This window comes from Hoplias malabaricus, chromosome 12 (assembly GCF_029633855.1).
Source record: "Hoplias malabaricus isolate fHopMal1 chromosome 12, fHopMal1.hap1, whole genome shotgun sequence".
In the NCBI taxonomy this organism is placed as follows: domain Eukaryota; kingdom Metazoa; phylum Chordata; class Actinopteri; order Characiformes; family Erythrinidae; genus Hoplias; species Hoplias malabaricus.
In genome coordinates, this window is record NC_089811.1 from 35,098,391 (window position 1) to 35,115,588 (window position 17,198).

The 17,198-nt window shown below is 40.7% G+C and overlaps 1 protein-coding gene across 2 annotated transcripts in view; it reads right to left on the bottom strand.

Moving 5' to 3' along the window:
• LOC136710593 (inactive dipeptidyl peptidase 10-like) overlaps positions 1-17,198 on the bottom strand; it is a 111,592-nt gene that overhangs the window by 66,157 nt on the left and 28,237 nt on the right. The window contains exon 1 of one of the 2 annotated variants that reach the window (XM_066686250.1): positions 3,620-3,879. The exons of the other annotated variant lie outside the window; for it this stretch is intronic. Coding sequence (XP_066542347.1) covers positions 3,620-3,673 — 54 coding nt within the window. The 5' untranslated portion in view covers positions 3,674-3,879. Of the gene's footprint in view, positions 1-3,619; positions 3,880-17,198 lie in introns of those variants that run through there. 2 annotated transcript variants of the gene reach the window in all.

Genomic DNA, 17,198 nt, shown 5'->3' on the forward strand with positions numbered 1-17,198 from the left:
TGTGTCTGCGTGGTTTCCTCCGGGTGACTGTCTGTGAGGAGTGTGGTGTGTTCTCCCTGTGTCTGCGTGGGTTTCCTCCGGGTGACTGTCTGTGAGGAGTGTGGTGTGTTCGACCCGTGTCTGCGTGGGTTTCCTCCGGGTGACTGTCTGTGAGGAGTGTGGCGTGTTCTCCCTGTGTCTGCGTGGGTTTCCTCCGGGTGACTGTCTGTGAGGAGTGTGGTGTGTTCTCTCTGTGTCTGCATGGGTTTCCTCTGGGTGACTGTCTGTGAGGAGTGTGGTGTGTTCTCCCTGTGTCTGCGTGGGTTTCCTCCACGTGCTCCAGTTTCCTCCCATTGTCAAAAACACACTTTAGTAGGTGGATTGAGGACTCAAATGTGTCCATAGGTGTGAGTGAATATGTCACCTTGTGAAGGACTGGCGCACCCTCCAAGGTGTTTTCCTGCCTTGCACCCAGTGATTCCGGTAGGCTCCAGACCCACCGTGACCCTGAACTGGATAAGCGGTTACTGACAATGAATGAATTAAATGGTTTAATGTTATATATCTGTCTTTTTTGTTTTATTTTTCAGATTTGTACTGCTTGTTCTTTAGTGTTTTTGTCTTACTCCTCATTTCCATGACTGTTTGCTACTCTATTTGTGCTTCATATGTCTTCCTTCAAAATGTGTTAGTATAATGACTGTCAATAAGCAAAACAACCTTTCACACTTAGTCCATTAATGAAAAGCAGAATTAGACAAAGAACAACGTTGACTTTAATTGTGAATCAATGACTCATTGACTCTGGAGAGAATCGGTTCTGTGAAAATGAACCAAACTGAAGTATCACTACAGCTGAGCTGTTGAACATTGCTTAGTGTTAAAAAGAAAAGACACGGTTCTGTTCTCGCATAATTCTGCCTCTCCTCACCTCCCATCAAACATTTAACAGCCATGCCGGGCCTTCTCTGTTAAAGCTTGTGCTGAAGCGACCTGCCGGGACAGGCACACAGCGTATGATCTCACTACGCTGAAACATTTACAAGGGCAGGGGCATTAATTATTTACCCCCAACCCTCACAACCACCCCAACCCCCAAAATAAAATGCAGCACTATTGTACTCGTGATTTAAGTCACGTTGAAAGGACTTCTTGCAGGTGGGCTAGTAGGGGGATATTATGTCCCTGCAGCACGTGCACACAGCCTGGTGGGGGAAGGTAGAACACGAGCACACGACTTGTTCACTGTCCTTAGACAGCAAGGTGCCTTTAGACTGATGAGGCAATGTCAAAATAAACTTACTACAGTACCATATACACTACACTGTTGAAAGTAGTGTGATATTTTAGACATAATACATCATTTATTATGACATCATGCAGGTTTGGTCACCACTTGACTTTTCTTTTTTTTTTCACTTAAAGGAGATGTTCTGAACAAATTATGGTGAACTTCAGAAGCACAAGGGTGATGTCAACACCTCAAGCATGCAATACGATTCTGGTACACTCTACTCACAGAGTTAAATCTAATGTACAGCCCGTCACTGATTAAACACTGACAGAACCAGAGATTTATGGTTAGTGTTTATCAACATTTAATCAATATTAGCCTTTATTTCAGTGCAGATGTCAGAAGAGGCTCAGTACTGGGTAAGAGTGGTAGCCCATGGAGTGAGCGAAGTAAGATTTAATTGCACGGGAGTAGTCTGCAGATCAGGTCAAGTGAGGTTTAATTACACCAGTGCAGAGGGAGGTTTAAAATAGTTAATAGAGTGACCTAAATGAGGATTAATCACACCAGGATAACCCATGAAGTAATGTTTAATCATACCAGGTTAGCTTTCGGAGCTCTTCAGAACTGCTTTTGTTTTTTTTTAACTTGGTCAAATCGTTTTTAAAAGACAGCTGAGTCAAATGATTTATGCCATTTTGTGTTAAATACTTGTAATTAAATGAATGACAGTGTTTCATTGTTCAAAACATAAATTATCGTATATTTCCTCTGTATAAATATAAATCTTTAACCTGCACTTTTATAGATTTGATTAGATTAGATTCAACTTTATTATCATTGTGCGGAGTACAGGTACAAGCCAATGAAATGCAGTTAACGTCCAATCAGAAGTGCAATATGCAGTATATTTACATATAAAGTGCTGAATGAAGATATATAATACGCATACAAACATAAAATGAGACATCTTAGACTTAGAGGAAAACCCTTATGTCCTTTTATAGGCATGATCACATCACTAAATACTTCATGAAGAATAACGTCGCTGTATCTCCAAAATAGCAACTTTAGTGGACAATTAAAGGACCCTTCCTAACTCTCCATGGAAGTCAACGCATATAGATTTATTCCAAGTAAATTTCTGAGCATTTCTATTGGTCCATTCTTCATGAATGTTTTATACAATGTGAAGGACAGCCGCTGTATTGAAATGTTGTAGTAAATTAAAAATCCAAAAACGTTTTTCATTGGACAGCGACGATAACAAATGGTGCATTTTAAGCATTTGTTTATATATTTTTTAAAATGTGACATTGCCCATAATTGTATTTCCTCTCAGTTTCTCTGCTATTCAGATGACACCTGTGTGACAAAAACATTGCAGCTGACTGCTGCCTGGATTGCCTTGTCATGTTCAGTGTTATGTACTGAAAATATGATGAATTAACACTCAAGAGTAATATTCAAATTGGTCTAGCTGCTGATATTCAGTTAGTTGTAGACGATGCAGCGATGATGAATGACCAGGTTGTCAATAATAAGAAGAATATTGTTGACTGAAAGGGCTTAAGATGATAGTTTACTTGCATCTTAATATAAAACAAGCTAAATGTAAAACAATATGTTTTGAGCTTTCTATCAAATTTTACATTCTGCAAGGAGTTGTGGACACGAGGTGTGTGTGGTATTACATAGACAAGTGTAAAGGCCATGAAGGACTTTCACAATGATCATGCAAGAGGAGACTGGATGTCTGAGCTCCATCTACACAACACTGTACCAATACAACATTCTCTAAAGTCTCTGGGCTCTGAGTTTGCCTTCCAAGGCTGCTCTAGACTGCCTGCCTAAGTGTGTAAGATATGTGCTTTCAACGTTGAATTAATGTTGACGTGAACAAGGTGAAGTGGACTGTAAATCAACACCAGCATCAACAAAGATCAACAACCAACCATCTACCAGTGGCATGGAATAAATGTTGGATCATGGTTCAACATTGGATCAACGTTCATTAAATGGACAATACAACGAGCAAATACTACACCACTATCAAAGACCTACGTCAAATGTTTTACCCTTCATCCAGCCCGCGCTGTTTGATCGAAAGTTTGTGGGTTTCTGCGAGCTGGAGGTTTTGACCGTTTCTGAAACCTGAAGCTAAGGCTCTGCAGCAGACCGGTTCGCGCGACACGACACGCAGCGCGTGAACTGAAAGCCCAACGCCGCGAGCGCGGAGAGCATCTTCATCACATCTGCATTGTAAAACGCCGTGTACCGAAGGCACTACATCACCTGCTTCGTCATGAAGCACCGACAAGCCTTTTAACAATAGGTTTCTGCAGCAGGAACCCTCAACCACTCGGGACCACCCTCCACTAAACACCGTGCGCTGAGCCGCTTTACCTCGTCCTGCTGCGGGGTTGCTCTCTGGGTCTGCTGCTCCTTGGTGGCCGTCATCCTTCAATCCCGACGCAGGAGAGAACTGCACACACAGCCCAGCAGCTTTCAGCCAAGACACGAGTGAAAAACCAGATTATTAGCGGGAAAACACGCGAACCAAACCAAATCCCCGCGCGCGTTACAGCTGATACCGCGTCACTTTCCACGCTTCCTGAGCGCTCGAGCTGGATGGAGGTGGAGGTCGCATTCCACAGCAGTAGAGAATAGACAGGAGTGTGGACGGTGAAGTCTCTCTCTCTCTCTCTCTCTCTCTGAAGAGGGCTTGGGCAGTGAGCAGGAGGGGCAGTAGTGAGTGGAGCTGTAGGTGGAGGATGTGTGTTTATACCATGTTTCACTTACATTGTGGGGACCGGGACCACCATCTGTTTACACACTCACATTGTGGGGATGTCATCATCTACTACATGGGGGAAAAAAAGCAAGTCTCTTAACGTTAAGGGTTACATTGTCAGCTGAGGGGAAGGTGATGGTTGGCGTAAGTGAAGTCAGTGTTAGGGTAATGTTTAGAACAAGGATTAAGGTTAGGTTTAGGGTAAGTCTCTCTTAAACGATTGAGAAGTCTGTGTAACATCCACTGAAAACCACAGAGTCAACAGTTTGCGAAGCTTTCAAAGTTTTCAAACATCACAACACTCCTTAACACTGCAGTATTTAAAAGAAGTGTTTGGAAATGACAGCATTCACATGTAACACAACAGCAACAAGCGTTGTGTTTATACATCTCAGTCGTGTACCATTTTTAGTGAACCGTATGGTCACTACAGACCACACCATCGCATCATTTGTAGCCAGGTGTGAACCATCAGGTCACTATGACAACATCACATCAGGTGCAGTCTATTAAAATAAGCTACACTGGAAAAACAATGCCTTGGATATATTACATGACGTGTGAACCCCATCTCCAGCCTAAGTCTAAAATAGATAAATGCACATAGACTGTGTGTATATATTTGTTTAGGGTTAGGGTTAGGTTAACGTTTACCTAGCAACGTTTTCACATGCTGCCAGAATATGTGAAGAAACCGTATCCTTTAAATATGTAAATACTACAAGGCACAGCTTTTAAACTCCACCAAAATGATATTCTTCTCTCCACGGGTGTGTAAATCTCCTCTCGTCTGTATCCAAGGCTGGCTGAGGGAGTGGGGGTTAAGAAACTCTCTGGCGAGCCCAATCAAATATCCTTGGGGGCCAGCTGAGACATAGAGTAGACAATTATTGTTGTCAGTGTAAAATATGACAAAGACAGTAACAACCATCATCATCACCATCATCATTGTAGTGATATGTGCAGTTATGATGCTGAGGATGCATGGTGCTAGTTCCCAGAACACAGAACAGATTCATCTAACAGCAAAGCAGGTTCTTATTTTGGCTTCATAAAGAGGATTTGATTCGTCAGTCCACTCCCTCGGACTGTACGCCGGAGCTGTGTGTGTGTGTACAAGAGCTGCTTCAGGAGCTTTCTTATCCTCGGCTCAGCTTCAATGCACTGGAAACAGATTCATGTATGATCTCTTTCTCTCACACTCTTTCCATAAACACACAGTTGGGCATGCATTATTCATACAGCTATCTACTCTAGACCACTATATAAATAACATGAATTATACGAACTGCATACACACTGGCAATACATAATCCCAGAATTGTTAACAGAACTACTGGGAAGTTTGCGAGCATTTGAATAAAACGTTGATGTAATTTTACATAATATACAGACGTTTGTAATGGTCAGCGGTCTACTGTGAGGTGTGTGCGAGCTGTGTGTGAGGAGAAGAGAAAATCAGCTTCTGTTCCCTGATCTCCAGGGCTCTCTTCAGCCTTGAAGTGATAGATACATTTATATGTATGAGATGGGACGTTGATGAGCTGTTTTGCTCTGACAATGGCTGGGGACATGTGTTTAATGATGAACATCACTCTGATGTCAGCCTGCCATATGTTGCTCACCTTCCCTCCTTTTTACACACACATATAAACACGCCTCTGCACGCACACACACACAAACACACACTGAATAGTGTACGCAGACTGTCTATAAGCCTCCGCATCTCTCTTTGTAATTGTATCAGCCAGTTTTCTATTTATTCATGCAAATTTATGCCATATGTTCAAAACTTTTTTCATAATATTGAGCGCGTTCCAATCTCTAAATCAGTGCTTGATATGAAATGCACCCTTCAGGAGCAACTTCCCATGAGCCAAAGTTCATAATGTTAAACGACAAGAGTTGACTAGAGGTGCACAAAGCCCCCAGCACTAGGCTGTGGTGTATGTGGGTTTTCTGGAGTCAGTAAGTTCCATCCCATTCCTTTAGAAGGAGTTTGAGTGGATTTTGTGATCTAAAATTAATAATGCCAGTAAATCCTCACCGCAGTGTTTCACCATGTAGTGTATGCCTTTCCCAGAGGAACAGAGCCTTTTACTGTAGCAAAGCTGTAGCAAGTGGGGGGGACAAACTCTCTATCATTGATTTAGAAGAAGAAAACGACCAGGTGCACACACAATTATCCTAGTTTTAATTAAGGTGTGATTTTAAAAACACTACTTCAGATTGACAATAGTTCACTGAATCCATGTCTCCTTAGACCACTCTACACAAGGGCTTAGAACTCTACTATTCTCTTTGTTCCCTGGCCTGCGCGCACACACACACACACACACACACACACACACATGCACACACACACACACACACACACACACACACACACACACACAGAGAGAGAGAGAGAGAGAGCTTCAGAACTCTTAAATAAAATCCACAGGTGAAAGAAAATGTCCACTCTGGGTTTAACTGTAGTGTTACACACGTTCACTTCAGACCATTTATACTGTTCCGTTTGTCATGGTGCATATAATAAAATATAAAGTAAAGACAAAGATACTAAAGCAGCAAAAATGTGCTGTGACTGAACCTTTTACATCTTGGACAATACAGAGAGAGAGAGAGAGAGAGAGAGAGATAAAGTCAAATTCTTCGCTACAGTGCAGTAACAGAAAAGCCTGAGAAACCAAACTACGTTATTGTTTATGTCTGTGAGTGCTGTTAGGACACCCTCAGAGATTGACCTCTCAGGACATGCAGCAGTTGCATCAGCAGTGGAAATCAAAAGCCTAAAATAAGTAAAAGCCTCCTGCTCTGGTTATTGGATAAGACTTTGTGGAATTTTTTTAAATATGTAAAAAAGTGATTGCTTTGTGTAACTGGATTATTGCGAAATGTGTTCTTAAGTAAAGACTGACTTCTATTGTAGTGGATAATAAATGTTGGGTTTCCTCCAGGTGACTGTCTGTGAGGAGTGTGGTGTGTTCTCCCTGTGTCCGCGTGGGTTTCCTCCGGGTGACTGTTTGTGAGGAGTGTGGTGTGTTCTCCCTGTGTCTGCGTGGGTTTCCTCCGGGTCACTGTCTGTGAGAAGTGTGGTGTGTTCTCCCTGTGTCCGCGTGGGTTTCCTCCGGGTGACTGTTTGTGAGGAGTGTGGTGTGTTCTCCCTGTGTCTGTGTGGGTTTCCTCCGGGTGCTCTGGTTTCCTCTCACAGTCCAAAAACACACCTTAGTAGGTGGATTGGTGACTTAAAAGTGTCCACAGAAGTGAGTGAGTGAGCGCGCGCGTGTGTGTGTGTGCTTGTGTGTGTGCGAACGTGCGCGTGTGTGTGTGTTTCCTCCGGGTGCTCTGGTTTCCTCTCACAGTCCAAAAACACACGTTGGTAGGTGGATTGGCTACTCAAAAGTGTCCGTAGGTGTGAGTGTGTGAGTGAATGTGTGAGTGTGTGTTGCCCTGTGAAGGACTGGCGCCCCCTCCAGGGTGTATTCCCGCCTTGCGCCCAATGATTCCAGGTAGGCTCTGGACCCACCGTGACCCTGAACTGGATAAGGGTTACAGGTAATGAATGAATGATACAAAATAATGAATGAATGACAATAAGCCCCAAGATTAAGAACTGGCGTCTACACTTGCAAAGGTTAACAAGTTATCATGTTAGCTTACAGTCATGAAGCCACCATCTAAATACAACTACCTTGCTTTCATTATTTATTCAAGCCTAGCAAGTCAGAGCAGAGTGAAAAAGCTTCAGTAAATCAAAGTCAGTCATGCCTCTATTAAAGATTATATTGTGTGTGTGTGTGTGTGTGTGTGCGTGTGCATGTGCGTGTGTCTGTGGGGTGTGTGTGTTTATAAAGGTCATCTGGTTCAGCTCATTCCTGATAGAGGAGTGGATGGGGATCTGAGCGGCTCTGCAGGGTCAGACTGGGTCATTGAGGGCTGCAGTCATTTCTGTTTCAGAAGAATCAAAAGCTAAAGTACTCCTAAAGAAAGACTTTCACCACATTTTTGACCAGACCCACATACAAAAAAAAAAAAGATCTCTACCAGATAAGGCCTGAGCAGTGTGACAGTTTCATGACTGACATCCATTTCTACAAAGGTTTTGTTCTTATGGAGATTTATTTAAAAAAATATATAAATAAAAAATAAAACAGACAACCGATTAAAGGCACGGATTATTTTTTTTTTATTATTTATTTTACCCTAGTATTTTTACCTTACAGCGCTTCACTTACTGGTACAATCATCAGCAGTCAATTTTCACGTTTCTCAAACTCAAATAGACAGCAGAAATGTAGTCAAGGGGTTGGTAATTTCATGTAATTTTACTGTAATTAATGTAATTTTATTGTATTACCGTTTTCATATGCTTATACTTTTGTATTGTATCAGAACAAATTGGTTTCATGTTACATCTTATACGAATCAGAATTTCACAGTGGATCCAACGTGTACTAAAGATCTAACGGCTGGCCCAATATCAAGTCCACTTTCGAATAAATAAGCAGCAGGTACTACCGGGCCGCCATTCACTTTTATGGATTTCTACCCTATCACACACATCCATAATGCATTACAGAGAGATTTTCTCTAACCTTTGGCACAAATGCTGTGCACCACTGCTCCGTTCCCAAAAATACTGCATCTGATGCTGTGCTCTGTCACAAAACCAATGTTATGTACTCATACAAAATTGAAAACAGCAGATTATGTCATTTTTCTGAAGCACAAAAATATCTCTTCCATCAAGATTATCATGAAAAACCATCAAGATTAAAGTATAAATGCAGACAGGTATGGATTAGCCAAGCTATTGATTTCAGTAGCCGTTCCCAATGTGCATGAAGGCATAGATTTAGCTGTCAAAAGGAAAGCTATCTTACAATTGGTCAATTTTGTAGGAGAGGGAAAGAATAAAAAAATTAAACAGATGTAAATGTAAGCGGATCTTATTTCCAAGTAATTCTGACTGATCTGTTTTCAATTAAATATCCCTAAAATGACCAAAAAATACTCCGATATGCTGGGAATACCCATGATTAGTCCAAATTTAACCAGTGTCTGTTAAATTCTTCCAAATCAAACTCAAGTGGGAATACTGCAACCAAGTGTCAACCGCTGTCACCCATGTGTACACACCATCTGACAGGACCAACAACCAAACCACTTTCCCGTTCCCTCTCCCTACAACGGTCTCCGTCTCCTTATCATAATGTAATCTAAATTGGAGTCTCCTGGCTGAGCGAGTAAGTGCATGAGTAGACAGATCACAGCCTTTACCATTCATGTCTTACACAAACACACACGTTCACTCAAAAGCTCACACACTCAGACAAATGATATGTAAACTAGAGCTGCAAAATAGACAGGAGAGTGCATACCAAACGTGTATTTATAAACATAAAGAATAATAGAAAAAAACTGTGTCTAAATAGAACAATTCATACATTCAAAAGTAGCTCCAAAAAAAGAAACATTACAAAAACAAGCATTAAACACACTTGATAAAACCAGCAAAAAAGCTTGAAAAGTGTAGTAGAATGGTGTTGATAAGTTTTGATCATTTTGTTTTATTTATATAAAGGTGACTGCTATGATATTCCAGATGTTTGCAGTGGTGCTGGTATAGACGTTTTATGGTGTGTTTTAGGTGGTTGATTTGGTACCATTGGGAGTTGCTAGGGGTTCACTATTGGGGTGTTTCAGGTGGTTGCTATGGTATTTTATTTGGTTGCTTTGTGGCTGATATAAAATCATCATCAACACTTTGCAGCATGGAGCAGCTGTGGTATATGTGGTTGCAGATGTGTTTCTAAGTAGGCGATAAGGTATTAGAGAAGATTGCTAGAGTGTTATTTATGGGGTTTAAAATGGTTTCCTTCATGGTTTATAGGGTGCTGTTGAGTAACTGCTACAGTGTTGTTGACATTGTCTGGATATTTGCTAGATTGTTGCTGATTGATTGCTATGATGTCCAGGTGGTTGCTAGGCTTTTGCCAAGTGATTGCTCTGGGGTTGCTGTGAAAATCCTGTTTGTTTTCTTTTCCTTCTACGGTTCCACTTTTAGCCCTTGTTTTAACGTGTTTGAGAATCAAGTCACATATATTTAATGTTTGCCACATTAACATATTTCTACACAGCTTGTGTTTTTCTCATGCAATGAAGTGTCCATTTGCTCTGGAAAATGTCAGTTTGCAGTCTCATCAATATATTCAAATTTCACAGCTTTTTGAGGCACAAATGATTTCTTTCCAAAGTTTGAACAGCATTAGAAGATGCATTAGTTATGCAGCCATCGTTTTAGCAGAGACTAACAGAATAAAGCATCACCTTCATGCTTGGCTTTAGTCTATATTTAGGCGTGTTAACTAATGGCTTACCTAAAGTGATGGCAAATAGAAGGCAGGCATGTTAACTTAATGGAAAGCTGACTGAAAGTGGCATTAGCTCAATAGTTAAATGTCAGTGAACTCAATATGCTCTCAGCCTATATCAGCAGTTTACAGTAGCACTCACTTTAGCATGGAGCATGTACATTCTATCGATTTTAGAGCAAAAGGCTCCAGTCCAGAAAGGTCCTGAGTTGTTGCAATCACAGGGCAGGTCAAGTTTGGTGCTGAAAAATGAGACTTCTGAAGTGTAATAGTGCTGCCAGACTGCATTCTGCATTTTAGAATAGGAAATCTCACCTTGTCTCAATTTATAATGTATTCTTAAGTTGGTTGTTTTACTGTACAGCACTTTGGTGAACACTTGCTGTCTTTTAAATGTGCTATATAAATAAAGTTGTCTTGTCTTGTCTTGTCATGTCATGGAACTGAGCCCTGAAATTAAATCACAGTATAAACCTGTACCCATTTTATTAAAAAGATTAACAGCACTCAGCAGTGTATAAATGAATAGTTCATAACCTGAAATTAACCTGTTTTTCTGTGTTGGCCCAAATATCCATTTACATACATCTGTCTATGTAGCCTACAGTTTTTCTGTCTCATCAATTGATTCAAGTTTCAACAAGAAGGGCTTGGTCTCAATACCAAGAATACAAAGAATTGACCTTGCAGCAGCAAATTCATGTCACCGCAGTCAATGATGCGACATTCTTCTCACTGGCATGTCACAAACGAATGCATCCTCGTTATTTAGGGCAGATCAAGAACAGCTTTTGGATACTTTAACCATTCTCTGTGTCCTTGAAAACCAGAATGAAACTTGGGTTGTGGAAGATGAGATCAAGCAAAAACACAGGAATGTAAGAACACACAAGGATGCATACAGAGAAACAACCTTTAATTTGCTGTAAATTAGGACTGTCAATCAATCAATTTACATATATCAGGCTTTAAAATGTAAAACAACCAGTTTAATTCATGTGGATAAAAATACAAATAATTATGACTGTTCTGGAGCTAAAGCTCAGAAATAATGTTATTATCCAGTGTTATATTCTGTGAATTCTGAGGACTTAAACATCAGGCGGAATCTTAAAAAAAGTATCAGTGCTACTCTAATATATTCAACTATATTTATAAATAAGTCCCCTAATGCTTGTCCTAAAATGTCTTTAATAACAAACCGATTATGAACATTTTACATTTTCACAGTTTCAAAAAAGACATTCCACTGAGATTAACATCCATTTATACCCCAACATTAATATGCTGCTTAGCCCATGCATGAAAATGAATATCCGTAATGTGGATACACAGTAATTAGATAATTGTATTAATATTGAACACTTAGTGCTCATTTAGAAAGCTATACCGATCATTACCGTCCAGCGTCGTACTAATTCTGTAATCTCACAGCATCTCTCTTAAGGACTACATGCATTTATGTGTGTGTGTGTGTTCACCCCACTCACACAGACTTTCCTATAAACAACATTGCAGTTTCGAATGGCAACCCACCAGGCAAAAGAAAGGAAGGCGTGTATTGATTTAATGTCAGTTTTATAACTCCCGTTTCTACAGACATTGCTGTCGGTAAAGGAATTTTACAAACCTGTTTCAGCTGAAGATGATCATCTATAACTAATCGATTGGATTGTGACATCTTTCAGCTTGGTGCTTCTTGTTTCGCTTTACAGATTAGTTCTGCGTGTTACCAAGAGAAATATCTCTCAGTGCGCAAACATGGCTGAGTAATGGAGGGCTGACTGCATAAGTCCTTGTGAATAATGACTGAAATTAGTCAAGTGCAGCACAAAGCTGAAGTGTACTGCAGAGTATTTCTGTTGCTTTGGTTCACATTTTCTCATCAAAACTACACAAAGGAAACGTCATAATTGAGGCCCAAAAGCTTCAAATCTTGTGAATAAATATAAAAAGTAATTACAGCGATGTTGATGATGATACAGACATATTTTTATGCAGCATTAATCCAGACGTCACAATCTGATCATTTGAAAATTTTTATTTCAAATAGTTTGAGTACTTTTGTTTTCTTTCACCTGAACTCTACATCTACTGAGAACCAGTTGCTAGGTAATGACTTGCTTTACATTGTAGCTAACTGTTCCTAAATATCTACTTTAGCAGATACAAATGCAGAGAATGAATACATCGGGTTCATTCAACAGTTGTATTCAGAATATAAAAAAAAACACCCATAGTCAGTTTATATGCTTTGTTGAATTATTTGATTTATTATCAGATTTTTTGAAGAATATGTAAAAATTTGACGTGATATTTGCACATGCCACATTATATATTTTCATTGTTCTAATGTCTGTGAGGAGTGTGGTGTGTTCTCCCTGTGTCTGCTTGGGTTTCCTCCAGGTGACTGTCTGTGAGGAGTGTGGTTTGTTCTCCGTGTCTGCGTGGGTTTCCTCCAGGTGACTGTCTGTGAGGAGTGTGGTGTGTTCTCCCTGTGTCTGCGTGGGTTTCCTCCAGGTGACTGTCTGTGAGGAGTGTGGTGTGTTCTCCCTGTGTCTGTGTGGGTTTCCTCCGGGTGACTGTCTGTGAGGAGTGTGGTGTGTTCTCTCTGTGTCTGCGTGGGTTTCCTCCGGGTGCTCCGGTTTCCTCCCACAGTCCAAAAACACATGTTGGTAGGTGGATTGGCGACTCAAAAGTGTCCGTAGGTGTGAATGTGTGTGTGTGTGTGTTGCCCTGTGAAGCACTGGCGCCCCCTCCAGGGTGTGTTCCTGCCTTGCGCCCAATGATTCCAGGTAGGCTCTGGACCCACCCTGACCCTGAATTGGATAAGGGTTACAGACAATGAATGAATGAATGAATGAATTGTTCTAATGTTAGTGTAATTGTGAAACAGAATGTGCAAAATGTTTGTTTCTGAAGAAGCTCAATAAACAAACAACAGAACATGCTAACAAGATGGGGTCATTATTCAACTGATAAATACTGGAGAAGTTGGGCTGAACCTGACAATGAAACAACTGAGTGCTTCTTTCTGTAATTCCGACAGTAAAGGAACCGACTGTATTAACTGATCATTTTACAGTGGTACAACGAAATTTGACTTCTCAAATCCAACCCATCGATGGTAGTGAACACACACAAACAATCACACTAGTGATTAGGGATAGTGAACACACAACTTGAGCAGCAGGCAATCATTCATTCATTCATTCATTATCTGTAACCCTTATCCAGTTCAGGGTCGCGGTGGGTCCAGAGCCTACCCGGAATCATTGGGCGCAAGGCAGGAACACACCCTGGAGGGGGCGCCAGTCCTTCACAGGGCAACACACACACATTCACTCACACACTCACACCTACGGACACTTTTGAGTCAGCAGGCAATCATCCTCAGCATTTTGGGGTTAGGTGCCTTGCTCGAAGACACTTCAGCCGTGGATGTTCCTGCTGGTCGTGGGGATTGAACTGTTGACCTTCTGATACCATGCCCGCTGCCCCTATGGTCAACTGGACATTTGAGATGATACGCTAATGCTAATGATCATATGCTGACTTCAACTTCGAGCATACTTGTTTCAGTTTAGTGAAAGTTATTACCTTGATGATGCAAGACATCTGCTATTTAACAGTCCATGGTCACAGTTGTTGTATTCTTTTCCTGATGTGCCAACTGCATTTAGATTTTGTGTTATTTTACTGCTTTTAATTTTTTTGAAGGACTGTTGTTGTGGCATTAAATATAACTGAAATCACTTGGCATACATCTGCATGGGATGAAACCTCAGGCCGCGTGGTATCAAAACAAGCACAGCGTGCTGAACAGCACAGACAATTAGGCTGTAACCTACACAGGGAAATGAGGCAGGTGATAGGTTTCGTTTGAAACCAGTGGCGTCTGACCTGGGAATATCCGTATGCATAATTTTGATATTTCACACTAACCAGATGATTCATGGAAAGTAGGTCTAGTGCTTCTACACTTTATCTACCAGCCAGGAAGCAGCACACACTGCTGAACTGCCCTGCATATGTGCTGCAGGTTTTATGCTTAGTTGTGCATAGCATGAATCTATAGCAGGTAGCCACATGGAATGGCCCAATATAAGTAGATGGATTAGTGTTGGAGACCTGTATATATCAGGTGGAGTTTGTTGGTCTTAGTCTACCACAGTCTCTCTCTCTCTCTGTGTGCTTCCTCCTCTTTCTCTCCACAGCCCTGACTGACCCTGCTCTCACTGGGCTCCAGGAATAGCTCCCTAGTCCTCTAGTCAGGAGGAGAAATGAAAGACAATGCTGTGTGGACAGAGAGAAAGAAAGGAAGGACGAAGGTAGGCAGTGCAAGCTTTAAACAAATGCTACTAACTGTACTAAGTGTTCTGGCCTTTTCTTTGTGCTTTTCAATGGACAACACACTATATTTTCAGAAAATAATCTCCACAATTGTAACAAAAATGAAAAAACCTTAAATGGAAGAAGAAACAGAATTGATTCCCATGTAATTCTGGGCTATTTCTGTTGGTCCATTTATCATTAAGTGCGAAAACAATAGTTTGTGTAGATGATACTGTCAAATTCTGCAATGTCTGTAAATAAATCAATTAATAATTATTTAAATAAAAACAAAAAACAATGAAGACTTTTTACCAACGGCAGTGATACACTAGCAAAGTGCTGCGTGCACATAGAGAGATAAAGAGCAAAGGGAGGAGGTGGAGGTGGGGGGAGGGGTTACTGCATCAACTGTGTTGACATAGGATAGCACCTGGTTTAGTTATTCAAGGACGATCAGCCATCGGGTTACCAACAGTGTATAATAATAACCAAAAATATATATACACCTTGTGTCAAAAGAACAATAACTTTGATAACAGCAGAACAACAGTGTCCTTGTTCTAGTAGCTTAGTGCATGTGCATTTAATGTACCACTATTTCCGGATTATACATACGAATGTAATACATTATTAATGTTTACAAAAACAAATGCTTTAAAAGCAAACACTGATTCACTAGCATCGGAAATCCCAAGAGAATATGCCCTCACACACTTAAGCATCTGTAAAGACTAAGACAGGATGTATTAAAATGTTGGAGGATAGCACAGGGATGTCAATACATAATATCATCCACAGGCATTTCTGCTGGCACCTCTACCTTTTTAGTAATATTTTAGCTGTAGCAGTTTACATTAATATTTGCTAGTCAATCATGCTGAACCATCCGTGTCTCCCTAGGTGCCACAAATCTGAAATAAAATGACAAACAAGTTTTTTTTAATCACATAATTCATTAGGTCGTCTCTGATAGTCCAAAAAGCCTTAAGGACTCCACCACTGATGCTGTCACTTAACAATAATCGTACAAAACAGCAACAGTTTTCAGACATAACACAAAAACAATCGACTAGGACCGTGCTACAATTTATACCTGTGATTGATACACTGCTTATGCATTGCTGCCCCTCTCTGCATTCCTAAAAAGCAGCCGTGGTGCAGTGTCTCAGTGTGTATGCGGTGCATACCTGTGCTAGGGAGGTAGGGGTGGGCAGCAGAGCTCCAGCTCCATTCTCGTTAACGTGAGATTGGGTCGTGTCCTGTGGGAACAGGAGCTAATTGCTCTGGGTCACAGTGATAATTGCTAAAGCACCCACTGGATTCCACACCATTAATGAAGTTATTTAAATCGCGTCACCTTTCACCATCTCCTGCCTTCACTCTCTCTCTGTTAATTGGGGGGGCACTTTTGTAAAATACAAGCATAAGCTGATCAGCAGGCTCAGCCAGTAAAATCCCCACAAAAATCTTTTTTTATTCTCCCCCCTCCTCAAGACCTGTGGTGCTGCCAAGCGAAACCTGGACCAGGTCAGAGTCTTAAAGAACCTGTGGGCGAACACCTTTTAATTTGGGACAGATTAGGTTGTGCTCTGGGAGTGTAATAATGTGGGGTTTTATGTGTGTTATCAAACTGCAAAACTTCATCCACTTACCTCTTTAATTCCAACTCTCACCTTCACTTAAATATTTGATGAAATATTAATTTGATTTCATTTCCTCTAATCGTGGGTGGTGGAGCAGGGAGGTGGACATGGAGTGGAGGAAAAAGAACACAAAGTGTGGTCTGTCTGCACTCTTAATGTGCGAATTCCTGTGGACACCTGCTCATCCCATTTTCTTCTGAAATCAAGGGTGTCCATAAGGTGTGTATTCATTCCTTTTTTTTTTTTAATGAAGGCTTTACACTGATGCTGGAACACCGCTGTATTTGAGTACATTCAGCCATAAGAGCATTAGGGATACAAGATACCGGTGTGGGATGATTAGCTCTGGAAAACAAACAGCTAAAAAAAAAAGAGAGACGTTTATTATTTTGCAATAAAATCCAAGTTTTCTCAATATCCATTTATGGATACATATACATGGTTTGGGCTATGCATTGGCTGTGTTCTGTCTATCGTAGTCATATCCAAAATAATGGTGACACATCCAAACTACAGACTTCAGGAGAAGTTTGGCTCCAAGGAACAATTATTAAAACTTTGTTGTCTTGGACAGGATTAAATTACTCAGTCATTTTATGTCCCTGGGTCATGGTGATAATTACGCCACCTAATCATGTTTAAAATGGAATGATTTTTAAAATAGAACCAAAATTAAGTTGTTATACAATTAGGGAACGCCATGTTGTGCACAGTTCACTACATTTCAGAGTGTTTTGGACGGATAAACGTTAACACCTGTATATTTAAACATTCATATATAGATTTAATTATGATTTAACAATTCTTCAAGCTTAGAAATCATAGATACATGTGTA